This window comes from Rhagoletis zephyria, unplaced genomic scaffold (genome assembly GCF_001687245.7).
Source record: "Rhagoletis zephyria isolate East Lansing unplaced genomic scaffold, Rhagoletis_zephyria_1.1 Rzeph_scaffold_01748, whole genome shotgun sequence".
In the NCBI taxonomy this organism is placed as follows: Eukaryota; Metazoa; Arthropoda; class Insecta; order Diptera; family Tephritidae; genus Rhagoletis; species Rhagoletis zephyria.
Genome location: NW_016158832.1, coordinates 5736 through 23637, shown reverse-complemented (window position 1 = coordinate 23637; position 17902 = coordinate 5736). Strand labels below are relative to the sequence as shown.

The 17902-nt window shown below is 39.3% G+C and overlaps 1 protein-coding gene across 4 annotated transcripts in view; it reads left to right on the top strand.

Moving 5' to 3' along the window:
• LOC108365014 (histone acetyltransferase p300-like) overlaps positions 1–16596 on the top strand; it is a 41872-nt gene extending 25276 nt beyond the window's left edge. For 3 of the 4 annotated variants that reach the window (XM_017618915.1, XM_017618918.1, XM_017618916.1), the window contains exons 9-18: positions 9655–9765; positions 9888–10836; positions 10914–11144; positions 11502–11732; positions 11828–12225; positions 12289–12685; positions 12805–13116; positions 13189–13812; positions 13884–14351; positions 14423–16596. In XM_017618915.1, coding sequence (XP_017474404.1) covers positions 9655–9765; positions 9888–10836; positions 10914–11144; positions 11502–11732; positions 11828–12225; positions 12289–12685; positions 12805–13116; positions 13189–13812; positions 13884–14351; positions 14423–15145 — 4444 coding nt within the window. In that variant the 3' untranslated portion in view covers positions 15146–16596. The remainder of the gene's footprint in view (positions 1–9654; positions 9766–9887; positions 10837–10913; positions 11145–11501; positions 11733–11827; positions 12226–12288; positions 12686–12804; positions 13117–13188; positions 13813–13883; positions 14352–14422) is intronic. The other variant, XM_017618919.1, reaches the window with a different exon arrangement.
• The last annotated feature ends 1306 nt before the right edge of the window (positions 16597–17902 follow it).

Here is a 17902-nt window from a genome sequence, read left to right as displayed (position 1 = left end):
TCGAGCTGCCTCCACGGCACAACAGAGTCTGCCTGAGAACTCAACACAAACACAACCGCACCACAACACAATACAATAGACGTTCCCACGACAGTCGGGTCTACGTAACCGAAACGACCCAGATTTATATCTGGGCAAGGACTGTCACTCCACTCCAGCAACACTCCCCAAAAATTCTTTGGGGAATATGTATGCTGTTACGACCAGAATACAATAAACAACACCACTGACATGACAGACCACACCACCGATACAACGGCACCACCACCCACACGCCAACTCCTAGTTCCTCCGACAATCTGCACGGTGTGTCAGTCCAGGATATTCCGTAATGTGACATCAGTGAAGTGCAACACTTGCCTTTACGATAGTCAGCATTGCCCAATTCTCTGCATGCAGTTCCCAGTAGGGTGCCACAGACGTGGGCACCCGAGCAGACAACTCCTTGCAGGAGAGCCCTCGCCAAGGCACGACAGGAAACATCTCTACGAATTTACGGACGAAGTCCAGAGGGGTCTTCTGGACCCAACTGCATACCGACAGGCCTTAAATAAACGGCATTTATGTGGAGTCGGTCTTGAGTTACATAGATTCCAGACCTGTGAATGCCGTTTTGGGCACACAATCACCCGACGTGGACGATACAGAGCTTTGTCTGCCTCGGGAGATTCGCAACACAATAGCCTAACTTCGCTCGGGCTAATGCAGCAGCTAAACTCGTACCTGAGCGCAGTGAACGCAGATATGCCCAATGAGTTCCCGGCATGCGTAGAGTCAGTCGCCACATGACTCACGGCACCTCTTCGCATGCCCTCCAAAACCCCACTCCGCTAATGCCTCTGTCCCTAAAGGCAGACCCGGTGAAAGTTGCACACTTCCTGGGCTTCCCTTAAGCTCAGCCCGACGACAACGTGATGGACAAGCCAACCCGAGCGGGGTTTAGTAGCCGCTAGAACAACAACAGCATTTCATCTTATGAACGGGCCACTCCCATTTTTCAAAAATTTCACGAGTCAATTTTTATCGACACAATCAGAAAGAGTCCTGAATGTAATTCGAGTGGAGGCACATTTTTGCGGTGTTAAAAAAAGAGAAACAGTAAAATGCGGGGCCGAAAATTTTAAGCTTTTGCTACGAATTGCTCATTTTGCTTATTCAGGGTTTCCAAGCTTGATTTTAACGACCATGCTTATTTCAATATATAAAGCTAAGTACTTTAAGACTTAAAAAAAAAACGGTCAAGAAATAAATGGCTTTTATCTCGTGTGTGTGAATAGTACTGTACAAGGAGTTTTGACATCTGAAATTTTACAAGCTGCTATCTCACTTTTCCCTTACGAAATAATGGAACGGGCATATATTTCTGTTGAAAACAGGCCTTGTGCTATTCAAAAAAAAAAACTTTAGATAACCGTTGTAGAAAGCATAGCAAATTTCTTAAGAACTCCGTACTGTGTAAGAAAATTTGGCTCAATAAATTTTTCTTGAGCATTTCTTGAGGGTTTTTTTTTTATTCGTCAAACTAATGAAATGTTTACAACATAACAACTCGTAACTTCAATTTCATTACTGCTTGGATAGAAAAATTTGAAACCGAAGGTTGCAAATGCAGGAATAATTTTGCAAAAAATTCCCCCGTTAAGTGGCGCCGGAGTCGAAATATTTCGTTAAAATTTACGACGTGTATTAGATACATAGTAAAAAATATATTTACGCTTTAGTCGAAATATTGACTAATGTAATTTGATTTCTTGTATCCTCGCACCTTCCAACTTTTGCATTAAATATAGTGGCTTAAAACGGCTATACAAAAATTAAAACAAAAAAAGATAGAGATTTAAATTATTATTTGTGTTTCTCCTCTTTACCCCACGTCTACATCTGCTCTGGGCACTCGCATACGAACTGTCAGTTTCCTCGCATACGAGATTTTATCGCACAGAAATTTTCGAACGTGGGCATTTCATTGCATATCATTTCAGTGCGAATATGTTGTTAATGTTTTATAAACATTGCGAAAATTTTATCTTTTTTTCTTAGTTGTGCACTTCTCCGAATCACACCACTTCTTTCTTACGCGGCACTAAAAAAAAAATTAAAAATAGTTGTTAAACTATTGTTTCAGATATTTGACATTAAATATGCGATGTCTCATCTTTTATATCGTATATCTTCTGTGATAAACGGTCTACACAAGCGATATATCTCTTACGATGTTTCGTATGCGAGCGCCCATAGCGGGTATAGACCAGACATCTGCAGCGGGTGCATAATTTTCGTGTATACTTAATGTGACCAACTATTTCATAGCTCAAAGAAGTACACGTTAGGTTGGGTTAGCCCAACGCCGCGAGCCGATTACGAAATTTCGAATGCAGCTAATTTCGGTCCTTAAGAGCTCAGTGTTTTTTCAGAAATGCGAGCCAACATGCTTCCATCTTAGCCTCGCGAAGGTTGGACAGTCCAAAAGAAAGAGTGGAGATGATTCCACTTCATCTTCCTCTTGACAGCTGATAAAAAAAGTCGCACAATGACCTGTCAGAACCCCCATCACAAGTGCTTGAGGCGTAACGTGGTACTCGGAACCTTGACACCTTTAAGGGGTAGCGCTGGGTCACTCGTGTCTTACGCTGCAAAAAGTATTTTAAAGTGCCCTATAAAGGCATTTTCTGTAGAAAAGAAACGTCTTCTTTTCGTTTTTTTATGTCACAAATGGACCCGGTTTCCCTTAGCCTAATAGCAGTTCGTGCTGCGAAAATTTTGTCTGCAATATCTGCAACATACGCCAGTGTTAGTGTGGTTCCGAATGCTCCGCTAATTCCTATTTCACAAGTGCAGTCTTCTCTAGTGAGTTCCACCAGACAAGGGTTCCGTGAAACAAGATAGCCTTAAATCTGGTTTCCTAGAGGTAATGAATTAATTCGGGCGAGAGATCTAACCTTTTACCGCTCTCCTAAAGCAGTACAAGGCAACCGACCCTTTCTTACCCTTTCCTCAATATTAGGTTTCCACGACAACCGCCGTTGATCACCCACCTAGTTACATGGTTCAGGTAACCTTGAACCAGATCAAAAAGGGTGTATAGAAATCGTCCCTTAAACAAAAGTTCTACATCATCTACATAGGCGATCACCCGACAGCCGACTCTTTCCAGTTTAGCTCAGACAGTCACGAGCAATCGCGTTTCTTATGTACGGGTCTATCAGTGTGTCTAGGGTTTTTAGCAAAAACGAAGAGAGACTGATAGGCCTAAAATCCGTTGGGGAAACATGAGAGCTTTTTCCGGCCTTCGGGATGAACGGAACACTGACTACCCTCCAAGCCTTGGGGATATACCCGATCCTCACGCAGTTCGCATAAATAGGATCCAACCAATTGCACGACACCTTCAGAGCCCTTTGCAGCTGCGTAGTTATGATGCCATCAGTCCCCGGCGACTTTAATGGTTTGAGCGAATTTATCGCCCAGGCCGTGTGACGGTCGTCCAGAAGATCGGAGAAATACAGAACCTGAAGTTAAATATTTCAAAGAAGTACATTTGACTGTACTTCGAAGGACGAAGTACAAGAGCGAAAAAAGAAGTACTGTACTTCCGAAAGAAGTACGGTTGGTCACATTATGTATACTCGATCATCTAACAAAACCCGTTTTGCATCATTCCCTGTATACGGGCAGAAGTATTGTTCGTTAGCGACTAAGCTAAGACGAACATGTTGGCCACAACACCCGATTGCTTCTCATACGTACTTGATTGGGTTCGGGTGCTTTGCAGCTCAATATACCCGGGTGTTCGAGTTTCAACCCGAGTGTGCACAAAAAATTTTCTTGATTGACTTATGGCGTTTTCGTTTCTACAAAAAATGTTGCCTTCTCATCGCGCTCTTCTTAGTGTTTGTGCGTAGAGGTCAAAGAGAAGGTTGCATTTTTCTGTAGAAATAAAATCGGCATTAGTGTAGTCTGGGATCGGCAGCGCAATAGTCTAATTTTTTTTTGTGTTCTGCGAAGTTTCTTGTTTACTTGCTACGTATATAATTATTAAAAGAAATAATGACCGAAAATGAACATTCTGTTTGTGACAATATTGCGAGTGGCAGCTACACCTTGTCTAGTAAGCGCAAAGTTAAAGTACTTATGTACCTACATAGTTACATAGTTTTAGGCTGTGTATTCTAATATATCGAGCCCTAACCGCCAAAATAACGTAAGCGACATTTTTTTTTCAAAATTTTCTCTTTGATGCAGAAATATTCCTACAGCATCTAGATGCATTTCTGCATCACAAATAAAATTTTGAAAAAAATGTCGCTTACGTTATTTTGGCGGTTAGGGCTCGATATACACACACAGCATTCCACGCGAATCTACCCTGCAAACCATTTTTTCAGAGTATTCTGCATTGTAAAGAAATTTTAAAGAATTCGTTAAGATTTAATTCGATTTTTTGCCGAATTTTCTAAAATGAATTAAATTACGCGCACTTCCATTCTTTTACGAAATTTCGGAAGAAAGTCTGTGAAGCAACGAAAATAATGCTGCTATGTGAAGAATATCTTTCAGATTTTTTTTGCAGAATTTTCTTTATTTTTCGTACAGAAATTTCTTTACGAGTTCGTGTCAACCACTTCATATAATTTTCTTTGAAAATTCGTAAAAAAATCGTTACAGAAATGAGATACTTCTAACGATTTAGTTAAGATTTCGGGAACTTTGCTTTGCAGGGTATATGAAATAGATGCAAAAACATTTTTGTCTACTTTGCTTCTAATTTTTTTCATTGCATATGCACAAGCACAAAGCAACAACATTTTCGTATGCTTTGTTGGAACATATTGGCGCCAGTTACCGTCAGCGTAAATTTCATTGTTGTCCTGCATTTTATCGCAATGTTCGGGTGTCCGTTTCATTGTTACACCAATTTTCGGGTTAACTGCGTGTGTCCGAGTGTGGTGTTCGCTTGTGCGCAATTTATAGCGAGGGTGATCGAACAGACTCGTTCGTAATAAAAGCAGCTGTCGGGTGTGCATCTCGATCGAACACATAGTAGCCGAGTGTGGCGTTCGCTTGTGCTCGATTTTTAGTGAGGGTGATCAAAAAGGCTCGATCATACACAAAGCTGTTCTCTGGTATAGACGTGCACCTTTCTTTAAGCCTATTGCAGAAAGTTTGGCATCGTTGTTTTACTGTTGCGACATCAGTAATCTGCGGTTTTTGATCCTCACACCAAGCGCGTATTTAATGACACCTGCATCCTTCGCTCCCATCACGAACTCGACATAAGAAACATCCCAATGACTAATTTTTGTCACCAAAAATACACAAAAAATTCGATTTCTTTACCAAAGGTTGACTTAAAATGNGNTTTTTTTTTTTTTAAATTGTGCAATTTTGTGCAAGTTCCTACTTAAATGGAAAATGGTTTTTTATTTTCTGTCAATTTCCATATAAAATTAAAAAAATTTAAATCATTTTTCACTTAAGTTGCTTTCGTGAAGTTGGCTGTTAGAGTTTAGTTAAAAAAAAGGCCAAAAACAACTATAATTTTATTAAAACATAAAATAATTGAAGTAAAGAATGTACACGAAAAAATCTGGTCGCACATAACCAAGCATAGCTCGGTTAATCATAACATTAAAATAAAAATCGGTAGACACTTAAAAAGCTGGAAGCATTTTCCACCTTACTGCATCATTTCTTTTTAGTAACAAAAATCAGTGTAGAAACGAGGACCAAGAAAGAAATCGATCGCGAGTTAATACTGCGCAAAAAGCTGGAAAATTCCAGCATGTTCCATAACGACATCGCAAAAAGGCTAAAATTTCCAAAGTCTACCGTTACTTATGTGCTTAAAAAATACAATGAATGTTTATCTTTAAAAAGGAACCCTGGTAGTGGCAGAAAAAAAGGATTTGCTTGCGAAATTAAGGCAAAGGAAGTGTTATCTGCTTTTAAGAAAAATCCTGGACTTTCGGTAAGAGATGTCGGCAAAAAATTAAACATGTCGTCTTCGTATATACAAAAAGTATGCAAAACAGCAGGACTACATTCTTACAAAGTGAATGCAGCACCTAATCGCAACGGAAAGCAAATTTTGTTGGCGAAACAACGTGCTCGGAAATTGTACGACAGTCTTATACAAAAATTTGGCTGTATTGTTATGGATGACGAATCGTACGTAAAAGCCGATTTTAAACAAATCCGGGGCCGCGAATTTCACACTGCAAATAAAAGAGGCAATGTTGCAGATAAATATAAAAACAAAAAGTTTGACAAATTTCCCAAAAAGTTTCTCATTTGGCAGGCAATTTGCCAATGCGGCTTCAAAAGTGATCCTTTTGTAAGCACTGGTACAATTAACCAAGAAATTTATGTTAAGNGTTTGCTTATTACAAAGAGAATTAACTCTTTTTTAACGAATTTCAATAAAACTAAGTTTAGATGTAAATATATGTAAATATCGTTGAATTCCATTAATATATTTATGTTTTAGAACGTTTTAACTGTGACCAGTTTTTTTCGTGTACATTCTTTAGCTAAAAAACTAAACAATAATTTTTCTTGTCGTATGATTCGAACTCCCGACCTCGAGGCTCGAAATACTGACGTCTGGCAGGGTACAATTTCGATCAGCTCAACTCCGTCGTTAATCCAAATAATAGCTCAGTTATGCATACATTGCACTGCACGCATAGCATGTCTTTTTACGTAGATTTAAAAAAACCAACACACATCTACATATGTAATGGTGTGCGTTGGGTAACCGCTTACACGCAAAGCTCATTTAACAGATTCCTTATGTGACGACAACCTTCATGCAATGACAAGTATGCATAACTGAGCCATAACCGTTGCCGTCTGACTATAATATTAGGCGATTATATTTTGCCAAGTTTTTGGCAAAACCTCGCTCTTACATTCAAGAATGTCTTGTCCTTTAACCAAAACAAATGTAATAATGAAATACCAAAAGTGTACCTCCCCAACTTTACACTTAGTTAGGTACATCATGTTCTTTAGAAATTGAATTTGCCTAAACAATTTTGGTCGAGTCCAACGAACGTCAGTCGTTTCTCTTTTATTCCGAGTGAAACCAAGTCCTTCACCTGGCATATCTATCGCAGATGAGGTATTCTTCGTCCTCTCCTACCACTAGAGGGTACGGCGTTGAATATTTTTAGGGCTGCCGCATTTGCGTTCACTCGTACGACATTATTTGCTGCACTATGTTCATATGGCTGTAATTAGCGCAAAAAGCGCTGGTACATGCACCCAACCACTTCTTTGTCGGCAGCTTTGAACAGCTTAGGCGGCATGCCGTCCGCTTCACTTAGCATTGGTCTAATGGAGGAGCGTGATCTTGATCCATGTTCAGTGGTCTCGGTTTCTTTTTTTCTTTGTAAAATGCGCCGCCTGTGTCGTCATTCAAAAGCTCAAGTCTACTTTGAACGTCTGCCTTATTTTCCGTTAGAATTATCGAGCCTCGCTCGAATCGCTTCTTCTGCCTATCACAATGGGATCAATTTTGTTCTTCGTTCTTTGATCACGAGATACCCACGTGGCTTTGTGGATGTTTTGATGCTCGTACTACTGCTTTCCAAGCCGTGGAAAAGTCGATCAGCCTGTCTTCGGTGTCGGAGGTGTGCTCGTAATAGCCAAAGTTTCGCACAGTTCAAAATCAAAAGGAAACACTCGGGGACCACGACAGTTACTACTCTTATTAAAAAAATCGCTCTTTAACAATTGTTTTTTTACTTTTATTTAATTACTCTTTAAATAACAGTTATTTTTGAACTTTATTTTATAAATCTAAAGTAACAATTATTTTTGATTTCTGTCTAAATAATCTGCAAATAACAGTTATTTTTGATTTTTGAAGTATAGGCTTAGATAACAGTTATCGGAGACTTTTATTTATAAAAGTCGTAAATAATATCAGTCACTGACCTTTATTTTTTAAATCATACTTATAAAAGTCATTTTTATAAGTCGTAGTAAACTTTTTTGTTTTCCAACACCTTAACTGTGAAAAATGTTAATGACTTTTATGCGAATGATTTAAAAAAGAAAAGTCGGCGACTGATTTATATTAATGACTTTTAAAAGTAAAAGTCACTGACTGATTTTTATTTATGAGTTTTATAAATAAAAGTCTTCAATAACTGTTATTTAAGACTATTATATGTCTTCAAAATAATTGTTATTTTGGACATATAATATATAAAATAAAAATATAATTGTTATTTTGGACATATAATATAAAAAATAAAAACATAATTGTTATACTTTTTAATTTTGCATACAAATTGCAAATAAAAATTTATTTTCTAATTTGATTCTCGGTGAAAAAAGAAATCGATTGGTATGTATCACTTAGTTGTAGAACATTTCCTTCATCGTGAATTTTTCCATGACAGTTTTCATCAACAACTGTTATGTTCGGTCCCTGGAAAAACTTGCTACTGTAAAGTGGCTCATATCTCTAATCCTTGCCTGATTCGTGTCTAATCCTTCCTAAAGTAAGTAGTAAAGATTATATATCGATGAGACATGGATCAGAGATAAGAGACACTTAACAGTAGTAAGGGACTTTTTTTTTTAATTTGTAATTGTGTGTTATTGCAGAGCATCGATATAGACTATAATTTAGTCTTTAATGAAGCAAATTTAAAACAAAATAGCTCGTGATGAAATTTAAATATTTTACCCGCATGCATGCACTGAATGCTTAATTTTATGTATTAATTTTTTCATTATTGATTAGTACCAAATTATTTATGTGTATTTTTATTAACCTTATTGACACTGTAAATAAAGTAACAAATATTCATATAATACAGTATTTAAAAGTACACTATTTGTAGCTGTTTAGTGACATCGCCTTTATTTATAGTTTATTACCAATCAATTCTAATGTCAACCTCGTTGTTTTTTTATTTTCTTCTATTCCTTTGCAATATCCATAAATAAAAAATATATAAAATTCTTGTGGTAATGGTTCATTGCGTCTGTAACGTCTAATAACAAAAAACGCAATTCTAACCAATAAATTGAACAACCACCAAATTAAATCTATCCATCCACAAACAACCATCGACCGAATCCAATATTGCTCACATACTCGTGCTTATTGTTAACAACAAAAAAAAAATTTTTTTTTATAACCATCGATTCCGCTGTTGCTGTTTTCAAATGCTGATCGCTTACTCCTTACAACTATACGCTTATTAATAACATCTTTAAACCTACTGTGTTAACCGTCTGCCAAAAATGCCTAACCACCACCACCCACATACTTTTGCGCTTTCACTCACGATCGATGCACATACGTACACACGCATTAATACTGCATTCACAACACCCACACACTTACACATCCCCAAACTCAACGCATTTGGGTTGTACGTGATATGGCAAAACGAACGTCCTTAAAAACGCACGAAACGCTCGCATCAACAATCATCTGCCATTGGTTCTCGTATCGTTTTTTGTTTTTGTTTTTTTTTTTTTCGCAACGTTCATCCGATCTCCTTCCACCTGCTTATGCTCGCGCTTTGTTATTGGGACGCGATCATACACATTCGTATTCACAAATCATAATAAACAATCAAAAATATACAAAAATTGTTTAAATTTGTATTGGTCTTGTAAATACTAAAGTCTAAAGGATTATGGTGTTGCCTCAAACAGATACACCTTCTGCCAAAAATGCTTCAACGACATTCAAGGAGACACGGTCACATTGGGTGATGATCCGCAGCAGTCGCAGACGTAAGTAGTAAAAGTAATCCTTTTTAGTATCAATTAAAGGCTTTGAAACATTTTTTTTATTCCGTCCTAATTTGAATTCGATATCTTTTGTTGTTTTTACATTATTCGAACGCAAACGCCAGTCAAATACGTAAAGATCAGTTTAGAGAGATGAAAAATGATCACTTAGAATTAGAGCCGTTTGTCGATTGCCAGGAATGTGGTCGCAAGCAACATCAAATTTGCGTCCTTTGGCTAGATACGATTTGGCCGGGTGGTTTCGTGTGTGATAACTGTCTGAAAAAGAAGAATTCCAAACGAAAGGAGAACAAGTTTAATGCTAAGCGTTTGCCCACTACAAAACTTGGTATTTACATTGAAACGCGTGTGAATAACTTCTTGAAGAAGAAAGAAGCAGGTGCTGGTGAGGTTCACATCCGCGTTGTATCGTCGTCGGACAAATGCGTAGAAGTAAAACCGGGCATGCGTCGGCGATTCGTCGATAATGGCGAAATGTCTTCAGAGTTTCCTTATCGTGCGAAAGCGTTATTTGCCTTTGAGGAGGTGGACGGCGTCGATGTGTGTTTCTTTGGCATGCATGTGCAAGAATATGGATCGGAATGTCCACAACCGAATACACGGCGCGTTTATATTGCCTATTTGGATTCGGTGCATTTCTTTAGACCGCGTCAGTATCGTACCGCAGTGTATCACGAAATTTTGCTGGGCTATATGGATTATGTCAAGCAACTTGGTTACACAATGGCGCATATTTGGGCTTGTCCACCATCCGAGGGCGACGACTACATTTTCCATTGTCACCCGACGGATCAGAAAATACCAAAGCCGAAACGTTTGCAGGAATGGTACAAAAAGATGTTGGACAAGGGCATGATTGAGCGTACCATACAGGATTACAAAGATATTTTGAAGCAGGCCATGGAAGATAAATTGACTTCAGCGGCTGAGCTGCCCTACTTCGAGGGAGATTTCTGGCCCAATGTACTGGAAGAAAGTATAAAAGAGTTGGACCAGGAGGAAGAGGAGAAACGCAAACAGGCTGAAGCAGCAGAAGCGGCAGCAGCGGCCAATGTAAGATTTTTGCTTTTAGAATTACATAAAATTATATGAATTTGAACCATATATGTATTTATTATTTTGCTCGACAGATATTCTCCATTGAAGATAATGAAGTGAGCGGTGATGGCAAGAAAAAGGGGCAAAAGAAAGCGAAAAAGTCAAATAAATCGAAAGCTGCACAGCGCAAAAACAATAAGAAAACCAATGAACAGCAGACAGGCAATGACCTCTCTGCCAAGATCTATGCCACAATGGAGAAGCACAAGGAGGTGTTCTTTGTGATACGTCTGCACTCGGCGCAGTCAGCTGCAAGCTTAGCGGTAAGCGCATTCTTTAAAAATAACTATACCCATGCCTGCCTCATACATGTGCGCAGTGTTTTCTTGACGTCGTTCTGATTGCGTTATCAGTAAATTTGCGAACTTTAACTTTACGGCACACTTTTTTGATTTTACTTTCCAGCCCATACAAGATCCAGATCCATTATTAGCCTGCGATCTTATGGATGGACGTGATGCATTCCTAACGCTAGCGAGAGATAAACACTACGAGTTTTCATCGCTTCGTCGCGCGCAATTCTCTACGCTATGTATGCTGTACGAATTGCACAACCAAGGCCAAGACAAGTTTGTCTACACATGCAACAACTGTAAAACAGCAGNTTTTTTACTTTCCAGCCCATACAAGATCCAGATCCATTATTAGCCTGTGATCTTATGGATGGACGTGATGCATTCCTAACGCTAGCGAGAGATAAACACTACGAGTTCTCATCGCTACGTCGCGCGCAATTCTCTACGCTATGTATGCTGTACGAATTGCACAACCAAGGCCAAGACAAGTTTGTCTACACATGCAACAACTGTAAAACAGCAGTGGAAACACGATACCACTGTACCGTTTGTGATGTGAGTACATATTCGAGATGTTTCTATGTGCATATATGTTACATAAATATAATTTGTATTTTTTTTTTTTTACAAATTTTCTTGAAAATCTTCAGGATTTTGATCTCTGTTCGGTGTGCAAGGAGAAAGTTGGACATCCGCATAAGATGGAAAAACTTGGACTGGATATTGATGATGGCTCGTCACCAGCCGATCTCAAACAAGCTAATCCTCAAGAAGCCCGCAAGCAATCTATACAACGGTGTATTCAATCATTGGTACATGCGTGCCAGTGTCGGGATGCGAATTGTCGTTTGCCTTCGTGCCAGAAGATGAAACGTGTCGTGCAACATACAAAGAACTGCAAGCGAAAGACAAATGGCGGCTGCCCTATTTGCAAACAGCTTATTGCGCTTTGCTGTTATCATGCCAAACACTGCCAGGAGCAAAAATGCCCAGTGCCCTTCTGTCCAAACATCAAACATAAACTTAAGCAACAACAATTGCAGCAAAAGTACGTAGTTTACTTGTTGACCCAAATCAATAAAGTTTATTTGTCTCAATTTTTTAATTATAGATTACAACAGCAACAGTTATTGCGCCGTCGCATGGCGCTTATGACTCGTACAGTTACCACACCAGCAGCAATTACTGGTGCTCCTGGCGTCGCCACGGCTCCCGTTGTGGTACCGGGAGGGGTTGTCGGACCGGGCAGCGTTGGTGTGGGTGTGGGCGTGGGTGTTGGAGTAGGCGTACAAGGTGTACCCGTAGCTCAGCCGAATCTGCAAGGTCAACCGGCCTTAATGGCAGCGACTGGCGCCGGCGGAATGAGTCCGTCTACAGTGGCAGTACCATCACCAGTGTCAGCTCCGATGGGAGGCATGACATCACCGCATCCACATCAGCCTGGAATTGGTATGAAACCTGGCGGTGGACATTCACCTTCGCCGAATGTGTTGCAGGTGGTTAAACAGGTAATTACTATATATGTATATATATAACATAATCAGTGGACCTAATTATGATAACTTTTAAATGTAGATTAATTCGTCACAAAACTTTTATATATATATATATTTTTTTGTGATTACAGGTGCAAGAAGAAGCCGCGCGACAACAAGGTGGTCCAATGCCGCCTCCTGTAATGCAACGTCATATAGGAGGAATGCCCAATCAAGGCAATCCTAATGCAGGTATGATTGGAGGCAATGTTGGCAATGTGAGCGTTGGTGTTGGTGGTGTTGGCGTGGGTCAAATGGGCCCTGGTGGCGTCAATACCGTCATGGGTAATAACATGCCAATGGAGCAATGGGGAGGTGGCAATCGTTATCAAGGCAATGCCAATCAAGGCATGCGTCAACCTAATCAAACGCAAGTTCAAATGCAGCAAAACGCCATGCAGCCGGTAAGTGTACAGAAAAAAAAACAATGAAGCATTACATAAATTCAAATGAATTTTCGTTTCTCTAACCTTTAGAATATGATGAGCATGGTTGGGGCGGGTGGTTCGAATCAGATGCTCGGAGGCCCAGTTGGAAATATGGGCTCGGGCAGTGGTGGCGGCAATATGGCTGGCGGTCCGGGCGTAGGTGGTATGGGAGGAATGGGCGCTGGCGGTCAAGTAGGGGGACCGGGTAGTGGAATACGGCCGCAAGGTGGTCAGCATGGATCAGCGGTTAGTGGCGGCCAAACACTGAACGAAGCACAGCTTGCGCTCATTATGCAAAAGATTAAAAACAATCCTTCGCATGACAACCAACAGATACTACAGGTCCTCAAACGTAATCCGCAAATAATGGCTGCTATTATTAAGCAACGGCAACAAAGTCAACCAAATGCCAGCGGAAACGCTGGCGGCGGACCCCCTGGTAATGGACCACAGCAGCAGCAGCAGCAACAACAAGTAATGCAGCAAAATCAACAGTTGCAACATATGATGAGCCAGCAACAACAAATGTCGCAAGTGAACCAGCAGCAAGTGGTAATGCAACCACAACAGCAGCAACCGGGACCGCCCCATCAACGTATGCCAGGCATGCAAAACCCAATGATGATGCAACAACAACAGCAGGTGCCTGGCGGCATGCAACAACAAGGACCGGTAAGTTGTTGAAGTTGAACCGCACCATACAAGTTTACAAGTAATCAAACAATCATTTCTGCCCACTATAGATGCCTAATGTGCAGTGGTTCAAGGCGCGTCAAATGCCAATGCCTAATTACCCGCCTCCTTATCCCCAACGGCAACGTGCACCACCACAAATGGGTGGGGGCGGTGGCCAACAATTTGCAGGTGGGAACTTTGGTCCTGGTGGGCCAGGTGATCAATACGCAGCTGCAGCAGCAGCTATGCAGCAAGGGTTGAAGCCACCCACACCACAGCAGCAAATGGGCGGCATGCCCGGTGCTGTGCCACAGCAACAGCAACAACAACAGCAAATGATGCAAGNACAAAATCAACAGTTGCAACATATGATGAGCCAGCAACAACAAATGTCGCAAGTGAACCAACAGCAAGTGGTAATGCAACCACAACAGCAGCAACCGGGACCGCCCCATCAACGTATGCCAGGCATGCAAAACCCAATGATGATGCAACAACAACAGCAGGTGCCTGGCGGCATGCAACAACAAGGACCGGTAAGTTGTTGAAGTTGAACCGCACCATACAAGTTTACATGTAATCAAACAATCATTTCTGCCCACTATAGATGCCTAATGTGCAGTGGTTCAAGGCGCGTCAAATGCCAATGCCTAATTACCCGCCCCCTTATCCCCAACGGCAACGTGCACCACCACAAATGGGTGGGGGCGGTGGCCAACAATTTGCAGGTGGCAACTTTGGTCCTGGTGGGCCAGGTGATCAATACGCAGCTGCAGCAGCAGCGATGCAGCAAGGGTTGAAGCCACCCACACCACAGCAGCAAATGGGCGGCATGCCCGGTGCTGTGCCACAGCAACAGCAACAACAACAGCAAATGATGCAAGGTGGTGGTGTGGTAGGTGGCCCCGGTGTCGGCATGGTGGGCGGCCCGAATGTAATGGGTCCACCTACGCCACACACACTTCAGCAGCAGCTGATGCAGACAGCGGCACGTTCATCACCACCCATACGATCGCCACAGCCAACTCCGTCTCCACGTTCAGCGCCTTCGCCAAGAGCCGGTGGGCCATCGGCATCGCCACGAGCACAACCCTCGCCTCATCATGTAATGAGCCATTCACCAGCGCCGCAAGGTCCATCACACGACGGTGGTATGCATAATCACGTTGGCGGTATGCATGTACCTCATCAATCACCACTACCAGGGGGTGTGTCACAGGATGTAGGCGTAGGTGGTGTTGTCGGGGGCGGAGTTGTGGGTGGTGCTGGTGCAGGACAGGCGGTCGCCGATGCCTCCGATCAACTTACCAAATTCGTGGAACAGCTCTAGTGCAGCAATTAGCTGTTGCAGGGACCACCCACGTACAATAACAATAACAGCAACAAGATGTACCCGCGTTATTACTGAGTTAAACCGAAATTGAAAAACTATACAGGTTTCTCAATTGCACATCCTTATTTATTATTTTAGTTGAATTTTTGTATTCGTTACGTGTTTATAATTTGTGGAATCCCTATTCAGGTTAAAGATAGGATTATGGTTTCTTTGTTTCTTTGGATAATATGTAGCTTATTTAAGAATGCCGTATGGACCTTTGTGAAGTTGTCACCACTTATTCTATTACGACTGGTTATACCTTTTGTCATTTAATTTTAGAGAGATGGAAATATGCTTACTGGGAGATGCATTAGTTGCGTGCAAGTTGTACTCAAAATAGACAAAATCGATCAAATAAGCAGTATGATAACTATTTATCGCGTAAGGTAGGTAAACCCTTGAAAAAAAAAGTAACTTCTAACTTAATATTAAAGTGAAAATAGTGCCGCCAACTTGAAAACACAAATACTTCGAAGGCTTTGCGAATCAACCTTATGCATGTTGTTTTCAATGGAGCATTTCTTTTAAAGAGAATTGCGCTGAAATATTTTTAGTTAAGTTTTTGTAACTTTTTTAATTTCTTAGTCGAGTATACTCAAATTTTGAAATGCTGTTGAATACACTCTGCCACATGCACATGTAGAATATATATGTATAGTATGTATATCCATTAATGCAATTTAAATGATTCATAAATCATAGTTGTATGTAAATTTAATGTAAGACGAAAAAGTTTATTTTTAACACTTTGAGAACAGAAAATAAAAATAAACTCTAAAATCAAATCATAAATTAATTTTGTATAAAAAGCGAAATACATTGGGTAATGCATCGGTAACTGAACTTATATGTAATGTATAAAAAAGGAGCCAATGCAAACTTTGTATAAATATGTTTTAAAATAAGTAAATGTTTTAGCTAAATTAAAACAATGCAAACAAGAAGATGTCTCGTAATTGGGAATTAACTAAGTTCTGCCGTAAATGTTCATACTTGAGTTTAGATACACTAAGATAATAAAGCAATACCAATAAATTTCCCACGTTTACCACTCGATTACTTTTGAATATTTTTATGTGCGCTTTGGGAAACTTTACCCGATTGCCGAGGCGTCTTAAAATAAAATATCGCGTGATTTTAGTCAAATCAATGTTGACGCTAAAGGTCATTAAATGATATCATTTGGGAATTCAATTTCTTTTAGCTATAAGCTAGTATGCTGAAAAATGCTATTTGTTAGCGAATAGAGAGGCACGGAAAAGGAAATGGCTTACATTAAGCCTTAAATGTCAAATTCTCTTTTTACAGGCCAATGCTATTTGTTATGCTGAACTAGTTTCTGAATTACTCGGTTTTTACCGGGTTTTTACCTATGAAAGGTTTTGATTCCATAATGTCATTTCATACCACATCCATAACNATTACTCGGTTTTTACCGGAGTTACATATGTCCTATGAAAGGTTTTGATTCCATAATGTCATTTCATACCACATCCATAACAATATAAAATGTGCCTTTTCAGTATTTATACTTTTTATGTTATTATGACATCTGAACGAATTTCAGCGGTTCCATGCTTTCCAAGTCGCCTTGATTTGATATATGGCGAAAGACATTTTTTTTATACTTGCAGAACCAAGAAAATAAATAAAAGATGCAGTCCCTAATTGATACAAAGGAAATCGAAACGATCGCGAGCATTAAATAAAGCGCTGCAAAACTATTCTGAATTTGTAGCTCAACATTGAGGAAATTAAAAAAATAACTAACGTCTTGTTTCATACTGAATTGGATTCATTAAAATCGAAGTACTATGAACAAAAATTTAAAAAAAAAAATAAAAACGAGAAATGTGCTTTTAAATTTGTAAAAAGAAGTAATCTACATATGTATAACATAAACAAATTAGATCCTATATATAATCACAATAATAGTTTGGTTTTAGAATTTGAAAGCTTTTCCAATAATAGAAGACAGTTTATTAAGGCTAAATATCACAAACGCAAAAAAGAGCTAACCTCTTAAATATATATGAACTAAGTTAAATCTGCGCGCATTATTCTCACTAAATATTTAAATTACTTTTTAATGATTTGAAACTTTGTTAAGGAGTTCTTTTATATAAAACATGATTCACGTAAATTTAAATATTTCATATTAGTATAATCAGAGCCAATGCACGCGTGTTTTTAGTTTTATTTTGTGATAGCTTTTTTATATATATATTAATGTTAGTTTATCTTTTGTTTATGGTAGCAATAAGTTTCACATTGAATGATGTTAGCATTTGTAAAAATATAAAATAACATTTACATATACTGAACACAATAATACACATACNTTATATATATATTAATGTTAGTTTATCTTTTGTTTATGGTAGCAATAAGTTTCACATTGAATGATGTTAGCATTTTTTAAAAATATAAAATAACATTTACATATACTGAACACAATAATACACATACATACATACATATGGGCGAATGCTTTGTATTTATTTGTATGGCTATAAAAACGTGTGTGTGCATATCTAGCCTGACTTTATCAAAAAAGTTCTTTTTCAGTGATTGAATGTAAAATCTCCGCCAAGATTTCGAAATTCAATGCTATTAGACAATTTCTTTGGTAAAATGAATTATGTGTTTGTATATAATTTTCACGTTAAAATTAATATTGTTTCAATAGAGTTTGTAGTTTTTACTACG